The 11,383-nt window shown below is 47.3% G+C and overlaps 1 protein-coding gene and 1 long non-coding RNA gene across 3 annotated transcripts in view; both read right to left on the bottom strand.

Moving 5' to 3' along the window:
• PIAS1 (protein inhibitor of activated STAT 1) overlaps nucleotides 1–7,683 on the bottom strand; it is a 56,206-nt gene extending 48,523 nt beyond the window's left edge. For both annotated transcript variants that reach the window (XM_015639282.2, XM_015639284.2), the window contains exon 1: nucleotides 7,619–7,683. In XM_015639282.2, coding sequence (XP_015494768.1) covers nucleotides 7,619–7,642 — 24 coding nt within the window. In that variant the 5' untranslated portion in view covers nucleotides 7,643–7,683. The remainder of the gene's footprint in view (nucleotides 1–7,618) is intronic.
• On the bottom strand, nucleotides 4,097–7,321 carry LOC117244925. The gene is made up of 2 exons (XR_004498901.1): nucleotides 4,682–7,321; nucleotides 4,097–4,584 (listed from the first exon to the last, which is right to left on the bottom strand). It is a non-coding gene; the product is annotated as an uncharacterized LOC117244925 (long non-coding RNA).
• Nucleotides 7,684–11,383: the final 3,700 nt, after the last annotated feature.

Raw genomic sequence — 11,383 nt, 5'->3', positions numbered from 1 at the left:
TTGTATAAACCATCTCATATATCCCATTTTTTCAGTTTAATATCTTGCCTAAACCCAGCTTAGAAAAGCCAGGCCTGTGAGTTCTGCCCAGCACAAATTTCTGAGAACATTTCTCACGTGTCTGCACGCTCCACTGACCACGGCCACAAAAGGTGCAGGTGTTGCAGCCAAGCAAGGAGGAGATGGAGCTCGGTTTTCCACGTGCTTTGGAGCCCTGGATTTAATGGGAGAAGGGGAAAGAGCGGGAGAGCTGGGTATCCTGAGTTTCACAATCATTCCATGGAGCCTCCTGGTGAAGAGCTGGGTGTCACCTTCTCCCCTCTGAAGGGGGGGATTATTTCTGCTCGTGAAATTTCAGTTTTTGGAAGCTATTTCTGCTGGTATCAGTTTCAGGAACTGCTTTTGCACACTGCTGGGGATGTCCATGAACATAAATCCTCAGGAGTAAAAACTCCCCAGGAACGACATCACAGCATGGAAAAACCTGTCCAAACCTCATTCCCAAAAATTCTTTGTGGAAGCTGTGAGGTGCAGCAGGATGAGCTGGCAGGAGCTTTGGGAACAGAGCTCCTTCAGCCTGCTGGAGAGAAGGCTTTGGAGCAACCTCCTGGCAACCTTCCAACGTGTCCAGGAGGTCACCAAGGAAACAGCCACCATCTTCCCACTGGAACACAGCCCAAGCTGAAGGAAGAGGTTTGGGATGGAGGTTTAAAGAAGCCAAACCAACCCTGTTTTCACCATGAAAACAGTTCAGCCAAGGAGGAGGCGGTGCCACCTCCATCCTCCGAAGTCTCACACACCGAGTCCTGAGTGAGCTGCTCTGACCCCACTGCTCAGGCTGCAGATCTCCCACAAATCACAAAGCCATCCACGGTCGGGATCAAAGGAGCAAGAAGGTGTCAAACCCAAAGAAACACCATGAAAAACCAAGGGGAGAGCCCTGCTGAACTCTGGATTAAAGAATTCAGCATGACAATTTAGATCAGGGCTGGAAACCAGGAAAAAGCACCATGAACACACAGGCACAGGGCAGAAAGTGCCTACCAAGGGATGCTTCACCTGTCACCAAGGAGGAGCTGCTGTGTCAGTCTGGAGCAGGGCAGGGACTGGAACTGCCCCTTGCTCCCTGTCCTGCTGTCAGGCATCCTTCCCGGATGGAAAGCTGCCACTGGAGCATTTCCTGCAGCCCATCCAGGTTTATTCCCACGTGTCCATTCCCATTTCCTAACCCAAACACGGGGAGCTCGCTGTGGAGCTGCCCACGAGGTGAGCAGCGCTCATCTCCTGAATAAACTTCCACGTGGCCACGGAGTCTTTGCTGCAAAGCCCAGGGCTCCCTTCTCCCTCCTCTTTTTCCTTCTCCTTAATTACCGTGCCACTTCCCATATAAATCTCTTGGATATCATCTCCTACAGACATGAAGGTCAAGCTCAGGCTGACCTCTGGTCTAATCGTACCCTGGCTTTTCAATTCTTTGTTTCCCATATTCCAGACAGGCCCAGAACACCCTCCCACTCCTCCCCAGCCTTGGAATCCCACCTCCAGAGCTCTCAAAGGGACACCACAGACCAGCAGAGCCATCCACAATCCCAGAAGGAAAAGGAGATGGTGCAAATTGCCATCCTGGATCAATAGAGCTGCTCCAGCCAGAGAGGGAAAGGTTTGAAGCACAGCCCAGGGAGGACAATAAATATCCTGCTCACCTGGTTCTGTGGGGTTCTGACCAGAACACGGCCATCTCCTCAGCTCCATATATCCTCAAAGGTTTAATACCTTCTGCTTTCCCTTGTAGCCCCCAAGCTTTTAATTTACTTTGAAACAGCCACGTTTTATGGCAGTGACTACGTTTGAAATGGCTCTGATAGCGCTGAGTACAGAAAGGAGGAGATTTTTGGAAGCTCCTTTCTCCTCCTCATCCCCCTCTCTCGAGCAAAAGATTCTGCTTTTAAGAAAATCATTTGTTTCCATGAACAGACTGCTCTTGAAGGTGCTACGTGCAATTTCTGCACCATAAAATCCAATCATGTCCACTTTAAAAAGCCCAAAGCAAGGCTCTCAGCACTCCCTGCTCTGCACAGCACCAGTGACAGAGCACAATCAGCACCTGAGCTTCACCAAGAGGATTCCAAAATCCCTGCAGTCCCTCCAAACGGGCATTTCCCCTCTCCTCCCCACACAGGAACAGGATAAACAATTATTTGGGATTCTTCTGTTCATCAGAGGCAAAGGGGGAGCAGCACAGGCTGAGACAAAGGATTTACAGTGAAGTTTTCCACGTAAAAACCGTGTTTGCGTTCTTCCCTGAAATCTGGGGTTTTCAAAAGGCTTTTACTGCTTTTTATGGAGGGTGATAAAGCTGAGTTTTCCATTAGAAGGGCACCTGTAAAGCAAAAGTTTCCACACTGGAAGCAGAGCAGCAAAAGCAAACAGACATTTCTGACACAACTTCAGGTCTGGAGATGAAATTCTTTCCTTGTGGAGCCAAGAGCCAAACACCAACACCCCGCGAAAGAGAAAATCCATCCTCCAGTCACAAATCCCCTGGGACACTGAGAGATCCAAAAATTAACCCTCTCCAAATGTTGATTCCCAAGCAACCAAGGGATTATTGCTTCAAATTCCATGGTTTCAGCAGGGCCCAATGGCACAGGGATGGAGAGCACCAGCCCACCTCACCCTAAGCTTCAGGACAAACTGGAACTCCAGGAGATGTTCCAGAGGTCAGACCCCACCTCACTCCAAGCTTTAGGACAAACAGGAATTCCAGGAGATGCTCCAGAGGGTCAAATCCAACCTCACTCCAAGCTTTAGGACAAACAGGAATTCAAAGAGATGCTCCAGAGGGTCAGACCTCACCTCAATCCAAGCTTTAGGACCAACAAGAATTCCAAGAGATGCTCCAGAGGGTCAGACCTCACCTCACTCCAAGCTTTAGGACAAACAGGGATTCCAAGACATGATCCAGAGAGTCAGATCCGACCTCACTCCAAGCTTTAGGATAAATAAGAATTCCAGATGTTCCGGAGGGTCAGACCTCACCTCAATCCAAGCTTTAGGACAAACAGGAATTCCAAGAGATGCTCCAGAGGGCCAGACCCCATCCCAGTCCAAGCTTTAGGACCAACAAGGATTCCAGGAGATGCTCCAGAGGAAGGAGAAGCCTGGGGGCTATCTCAGAACAATTACAGGGAGAGTCTCAAGTGCCTCAATTTGTTTTGGTTTTCACTCTAATGGCACTAAGAGAGAACCGATGAGATGCTGATTTCCCCAGGAAGAGATTCCAGGAACTCCATCCCACCGTGCCAAAGGCATTATCAGTGACAAGCCTGCCCTGGATGCACAAAGCACAGCACCCAGAGGCTGCAGCCCTATAAATAACTCCAACATCAGGGGGAGCTGAGCTCTCCACACCAGGCTCTGTGGGATGTTTTTAACCCTTTGTCCCGTGTGCCTGATCCATGGATATTCCTCCCGATTTCCAGGCAGTCCTGAGCACTTCTCCTCCCTGCAGGAAGGTTCTTCTTGTGCAATAAAAGCTGAATTAAGGCGCATCTCCTACCTGCTGCTAACCGGAATTTCTAAAAACCTTTACAACCCAAAGGAAAATCACCTGGAAATCCATTAAAAACGACCACTAGGAAATGCTGACAGCTTCCCCCTGAAATCAATTTCACTTGCACAGACCCACAGATCCTCCCAGGATGGGGAAGGTTTACCCACGAGCACTGCATTTATGTGCAGGCAACAATCTGGGATTTATTGGTGATAAAAAAGGGTTCTGGATGGAGGCTTTGGTGGTTCAGCTGCCAATTTTATCCCTCTGATATCTGCAAGCTCAGTCTGGATGACCAAAAGCTCCAAAACAACAACAACAAAAAAAGATATCCAGCCCCCAAAAAATCAGTTAAAAATACAAATTCTGCTGACACAGGGTAAATTACAGCACGGACAAACGTAATCCACGGGCTCAGATAACAATGAAAAGTAGATTATATTTACTTTAATCTCAGCAACACCCAACCTCAGCAATTTATAACAGGATTAAACAGAAAGAGCTCGTAATGCAGAAGTGTAAAATTCCAATTGAACACTGAAATAGGTAGATTATGTTTATTAAAATTAGGGGTGCAGTTCCACAGGTCCATTTGTCACTGTTATCCCAAAACTGCTTCCCTGCCTTTCAGGGAGGGATATTTCCCAACTGAGGAATATTTCTAAGTGGTTTGTTTTCCTCACCATTGTGTGGAAATGCTGCGATGAATTTTCATTCAAACTCTTGGCTCACTTTTTTTTTTTTATTTAATTTTAATTTTATTTTTAAAGTATAAATTATGTCTAACAAGAAACACACCAGGGATCTCTCCAATCCCCAAAGGCACTTTCTTAAAAGGAGAGAGAACAAAGGAGAAAACCTCCCAGCATGTGCTTTCCAAGCCAGCTTCTTAGGACAGTATCAAGAATGACAATACTCAAACATAAGCTTTTCTTTTCCCCTTTCTTTGATCCGTGGTTAATTGAATTGATTATTGCAAACTGCGTAATGATTTCCAAAATGCTGGAGTGGAAGGCGAAGATCACAACAATCTAATAACCAATTTAAAGAGATGTAAGAAATATTGAAGGAAAGATTTAATCACTCAAGTATACTCCTTCCAATTAGAAAGAGCTTTAAATAGCTTACCTTGAGATAAATTAGAGTCTGGGTGCAATTAGACAGGAATAGTAATTAAGATCAGGAAAATTCATGTATGCCTCAGCCTATGGAGTGAGGGAGAGCTCTGCAGAAGAACAAACTTTCCAGTTACCTTATTTTGGGCAAACACACTGCTTTAATTTACCCAGACCTTCCCCAGTACCCAGGAATTCAGTAACCTCACAAGAATTATGCAGAATTATGTTTGATCTTATCTGATGATTTTATTTTAGGTTTTTTTTCTTTCCCCCCCCCCCAACAGAACAAACAATCCCAAAAGGGGTAAAAAAGGCTGAAAACGCTCTGGGCTTGTGGTAAGAAAATCCATTACAGGAAAGGCAATTTCATGATTAAAACTCCATGAAAAATTGTGGCAAGTAAGGCTGACCACTGTTTTTCTGGAGGGAGCAAGAACTTTAATTTTCCTTTGGCAACAGCACCCCTCGTATCGCATTCCCCAATTTCCACATGTGACACTCCCCACACATAACCCCGGGCTTCTTTGCACAGGAAGGAAACAAAAGTTTTAGAAACTTGAGTGAGGTTTTTCTGGCAAACTTTTTCTGGCCAAGCCAAAGAGTCCCTGCCCAAGTATTACAGCTGATTTTAGTTTTTAAAGGTCGTTAAATCTGAAATCAATCCCGTTTGCTAATTAATCAGAGGAGAACCCTTAAAGGTTTTACCTGAGAAAATGAAAATAATTAAAGGAGTTCACCGGTCATTCTTCAAACAGCAGAGTCTTAATCACAAACCCTCCCTTAGGTACCTTTCAACTCCAAAAAAATGAACTTAAAAGCACATTTTTTGGGGATTTACTCCTGCTTGAAAAAAATACCCAACCACGGTGGGAAAACTTTGCATAAATCCCATTTTTCTGAGGAGCACCCACCTCCTGCAGTACCTGGAGAGCTGCAGGGCCACAGCTCCAACCCCGAGCAGGAGATTTTGTGTCCCCTCCCTGACACAGCAGGACCCACCCACGTGCATTTTTTTAATTCTGTACAGTCCAAAGACACAAAAAAATAAAACCAAAATAAAATCAGAATGTCCTGAGGTCTTCAAAGTATGAATGGAGGAAGTAATTACTTTTTTTTTTTTTGTTAAGCAAACTGATATGGCTACAGAAAAAAACAACTTTTCAGAGTGCCATCCCGCAGTCCCTGCCTGCAAGTACCGCTCTGAACAGAACCTGGGCAGAAAACTGAAACTGGGGATGGAATTTTTGAGCAGAAAACTGAAATTGGGGATGGAATTTTTGAGCAGAAAATCGAAATTGGGAATGAAACGATAACTTTGCCATTCACCCTCCACACCCCTGAGGCAGCAACTGCACTTTAGGAAAGGTAAATTTTAAGAATTGTGATTTCTTCTCCAGAAGGAGACTTCTATGAGTGATCAATGAAGAGGTTTGGAATGACTTTATTCCCTATTTCCCATCTCTTTTTAACTCCTTTTGAGTCAGCCTTGCTAATGAAGGCATCACATAAAGCCAAGCTGGCTGCTGTGCACCACGAAACTCTCTGTGTACCAAAACACACTGTTCCATTTGCCACGCTAAAATTAACAAAAACTTCAGCACTGCAATCGCATCTTAACCCTTTGATCTCATTATGCGGGAAGCAAGAGTTTGAAAAGGAAAAAAATAAAAGCTTAAGGATTCCACAGCTCAAGCAATACAATATGGACTGAAGATTCCCAGGAAAACCAAGGCCAGAGAAGGATTTAAAGGAGGATCTGAAGGCTCCTGACCCACACAACTCACAACACACTCACGATTTGATATTTCTTTACCTGCTGACAGCTCCTTAAACACCCAAAAATGAAAGCTCAACCATACCTTTGAAACACAGAAAAAACACTCCGTTCTACCAAACCTCAAGGGAAAGACAAAATATCTCCTTAGTCATACTCGACGTGTTCCGCAGTTTATGTTACACATTTAATAATCCACCTGATTTGTGCCGCTCGCTTTAAAGGAGGAGGCAGGAGCCCTCCTGGTGAACACCGACCCTGTGACAACTGCGAGCAAACTCTCAAACTCTCAACACCTCTCAGGGTGTGCAGGGCACAGCCTGCACCCACACCGAGTTTCGGGGAGGGGTCTTTTCCTCGGATTTTTGGGCGGATGCCTCCCACCCTCTATCCCACGACTGCTGTTCCTCAAAATTGCTGTTTCTTTTACGCCTTAGGAAACCCAAAGTTCCGCGTTCGGCAGACCTGCTCCTGCCCCCCCCCCTCCACCATCTCGGCTGAGAGCCCAAAACGCCCCAAAAAAATTCCGTCCCCCGCCCCAAAATCCCCCCCAAAACGCCCCAAAGGCGGCGACCCCGGCCCGGGGAGCGCCGGCCGGGCTGCGGGGTGGCTCGGAGCGCCCCTTTTCCATGTGTTTCGCAGGATGACAGGGACCGCCGCCAGCTCAACACCGCGGAACTCCTCCACATCTGCCTGTGACGTTCTTTTATTTACCGGAGGGGCGGCGAGCCGGCCTCCCCGCCGCGCTCCCCCCGCTGTCACCGCGCCCGCCGCCGTTGCCGGGGGTCGCTCCCGCCGGACTCCCCTGCAAACTTCGCGGGGCGCCGCGGCTCCGTCCCCCGCCCCGGCAGCGCCCGCGCCGCCCCCCGCGGGGGCTCTCCCCCGGCCGCCGCCCTCAGCCCGCGGGAGGCTCGGCCCGAGCCGGCGGCCGCGGAGCGGAGCCGCCCGCGCTGCCCCGGCCGCCGGCGGGGCCGCCCGGCGGAGCGCGGCCGGCGAGGGGGGGCGGCCAGAGGGGAGGCAGCTCCGCGCTCCGCTCCCCACCCACCCCGCCCCTCAGCCCCCGCTGCCGGCGGCGCTCCGCCGCGGGCCGCTCCAGCGGGGCTCGTCTCGCCGCGGGCCGCTCTCGGCCGCGGCCCCGGCGGCGCCGCGGGGGGACCCGGAGCTGCGCTTTACCTTTAGTTCCGCACTGTCCGCCATCTTGCGACTCTGCGCGCAGGCGCAGTGAACCCCGCCGGGACACCGCCCCCCCCGCCGCCCCGCCCGCCCGCAGCGCGCAGCGTTTGAATCGCGGCGCCATTTTGTGCCTCCTCGGGCGGGGGGTCCCCGTCGCTCCCAGCCCTCGTCTGAGGGGAACCGGGCTCTCGCTGCGCTTCCCCCGCCGCCCCGGGAACGCCGTGTGGCCGCCGAGCCGCTCGGGAAGTTCGGCCCTGCGCGGCGCGGCCCCTGCGGCGCCGCCGGCCCCGTGAGGGGCGCGGGTCCCTCCGGGCGCCCCGGCTCCCCTCAGCCGGGAGTGCGGGCACCCTCCGGGCCGCGAGGGGAGCGGTGGGTGCGCGAAGCTGCAGTAATAAATGAGTTGATTAAAGTCGGATTTTGTGGCTCCGCTTCCTGCTGCTTAATCCACGGGTTTGAGACCTTTAGGGGTGGAAAAGGATGGGGCCGGGGTCCCTCAGCGGGCGCCTGCTTAACCTCCGGCTCCTGGTCTGCAGCAAGCGGGAAATGATGAGTTTCATTTCGGGCAGCGATGAGTTTTATTTCGGGGAATTACAAGTTTTATTTCCCTAGGCTAGTGCGGAGAAGTTTGGGAATCACGGTGAGCTTGCCCGGGTTTTCCTTTTCCCTAGGAACAGCAATACAGGTGTTGTAGGAGTCCCAAAGAGCAGAGAACTGAGATCCAAATATGCCCATTCCATGTGAATTTTGAGTAAAATTTGTGTTCTTCCAACAGCAAGCCAGACAGCATAGAGGGGAAAACATCTACCAAAATTCTGCCTGGCAAGATGATGGCATCAATTGTGAATTTGGGTGGGTTGAATGTTAGTATTTAAGTCACTATAGCTCCATTCGGCTTCTTTCTACCTGTGTGTTATTCTATAAATACAGATCACCATGACAATTCCTCTCCTTGGCCTTCACCTTAATGCACAGAACTGAACAAAGAAGACAAAATTTCCTACAATTTCCATAGCTGCCATAAAATCCATCATCCTACATTCAGAAAGCTCTTAGATTATGGTCACTGAAAGACAAAATAAAGCTTTAATGTCTCAAGTCTGCAGATTAAAACAAGTCGTGCTCTGTTCCATGCAGGGAACCTGTGGTAAGATAACCACAGAATTTAATTACAGAATTAAATTTTATAAAGTTTGACCAAGAGGGTTACCCAGGATTTAAAATTCGGTAGTTTGTGTTAAGGGAAGAATGGGAAAGAGGTGTTAAATGTGATTATTGTTAAGAATATTTATGGGAAGTCCTGAAGAAAACAACTCCTAGTAAGTAGGGATGGCAATGGAATTGGATCAGGATGTGTCGCATTCCATCGGTCCAGGACAAAGTTGTGTGGATTTTGATTTGTGTGGATTTTGATTTGTGTGGATTTTGACCAAGGTGGACAGGTCACAAATCCTTCACCTAGAACAGGAACACACATAAATAAACAGATTTTGGACGGCACCTTGTTTATGGGAAGGAGATATCTGAAGTCCTGCTACGCTGAGCAAATCACACAACTCATCTCTCTTCCCCAACACTGCATTTCCAACCATTTCACCCAGAAATATTCCCCAAACAGCCAGAAAATCCAGGGAACTCCTCGCTGACACCCCAGCTCCATCTCGGGGCCATCCCTCCGTCCCGTTTCCCAGAGGTTCTTTCTCCCAGAGGTTCTCCCGGAGTTGTGGCACACCCGGAGCGTCACCCCAAGAAAAGGAGCAGCGGTTCCAGGAGGATGATGAGCAACGCCCCCATAATCCTGCGTGTGATGAAGGCTTCTCTCCGCTTTGGGGAGGGGGCAGGCTGCTGGGATGGCTAAAAAAAATCAAAGTCAGATGACTCCAGCACGCCCACGGCTCCCATAATTAGCCCTTCTATTTCAGTGGTCTGAGCCAGCCCAGTGGAAAACTGTTTGGAATTATTAAATCCGTGGAATCCTGGTCCGACACGATCCGTGAGTTCACGTCTAGTCAGAGGAATTTGGCCAGGAAGATCTACAATTGATAAATCCTCGATTAAAAGATAAACCCTTGATTTATTTCAATTATTTTATGGGGTTTTTTTTTTTCCTCCCCTCCTCCTGAATGAGGCTGCTGCACAGCAAAAACAGCTTTTCCTCTGCTTCTTCACTTCCTCCCAAATTCAGTGGGATGTGGACATGTGCTTCGAGTGTTTTTGCTAAATCATGGCATAGCACTATCAAACTTGACACGTGGCCACAAACCACAGCGTCCCCTCTCCAAACTGGCTTTAAATAAAGCAGCCCGAGAATGCCTTCGGCTGCATTCAAATAAAGAAGCAAACTAAAGAAACAGGATCCAGAAAATCAGGTTTAAAATGGTCCTGCCAGTGTTGCTTTTGTTGTTTTTATTTTACAGACAAACCTCACCCAGGCTCTTCATATTTTTTTTTCACTCCGGGCCTTTTTTGATTGTCCCTCCCTTCCCAGCGCTCCAGAGGATGGAGAAGGAACTTAATGAGAAAAACAATCTGCCTTTCTATTTTTAGGCTATTATTTACATGTAGTGAAATCTCGTTCCTCTCTGCTCCCGAGGCTCAGATGATGATTCCTTGCCAAAAAAAATCTTCTGTCGACACACAGAGGTGCTCTCAGTGCCTCCAGCTGTGGCAGTGACTCTCAAATCTGTCAGGATTCCCTCTCCCTTTCCAAAAAAAAAAAATATTGGGATGCAACTGGAGCAGGGGAGAACAGCCCCAATCCCATCCTCCAGCTCTGCTGCTTCTGAGCTACAATATATTTATTTTTTGGGGGATTTTTAACCTCTGTGGGGAGGAAAAAATGAAAGCTCAGCCCTCCAAAATTCCAATATTTTTCAATTCCCGATTTTCCAGAGTCACGTTTCCCCCTTTTGGCCGTAGAGTAAAAGAATATGAGAATCTGAAGGTGAAAATCTGCCTTTCTTTTATTTTCCTCCTCTGTAACTTCCCCAAAAAATGCATCCTGTCACATAACTCACATGCTCAAAGCTGTGTTCAGACACAATAATATTTTTAAAGCAGATATGTGGGTTTTTTTCTGTGAACATGTTGTTTTCATTAATCTGAGTATCCAAGAATTTCCCCTCTTTGTCAAATAATCCGAATTTACTAAACTTTGCTTAAAAGTAACGTGAGGGAATTTCTGAGCCTGAATTTAATGATGGACTTTTCTTGATAGAAAACACGTCCCAGCTGTTAAAATCCCTTTATTGCTGAGGTTGTTGTGGGTGTGAAATGTGTGAAACACCCTTTGCTGCGGGACAAAAAGAGGAATATTTCAGTCAAAATTACTTGGCTGCATGAGAAGACGATGGAAGAGCCAGCAACTAATAAAATAAATCTTATTTATTTTATTAGAGTTTATAGCAACATGTGCTGGGCAGGAAGTTGATGTGGAGTGGCCGGCACAAACATCTCCCCCGAAATCCACATCCAAGAGCAATGCCAGATCAAATTGTATCAGATTTATTATTGTATCAGTTTTATTATTGTATCAGCTTTATTATTGTATCTGTTTTATTATTGTATCTGTTTTATTATATCAGTTTTATTGTTATATCAGTTTTATTATTATATCAGATTTTTATTATCGTATCATATTATTATTGTTATATCGTATTTTTATTATATCATATTTTCATTATTATATCAGATTATTATTATAATATCAGACTATTATATAAGATTATTATATCAGATATTATCATTATATCATATTTTATTATTATA

The sequence above is a fragment of the Parus major genome, chromosome 10 (genome assembly GCF_001522545.3).
Source record: "Parus major isolate Abel chromosome 10, Parus_major1.1, whole genome shotgun sequence".
Lineage (NCBI taxonomy): Eukaryota > Metazoa > Chordata > Aves > Passeriformes > Paridae > Parus > Parus major.
The sequence above is the reverse complement of the archived record's forward strand: the minus strand, read 5'-3'. Positions and strand labels throughout refer to the sequence as shown.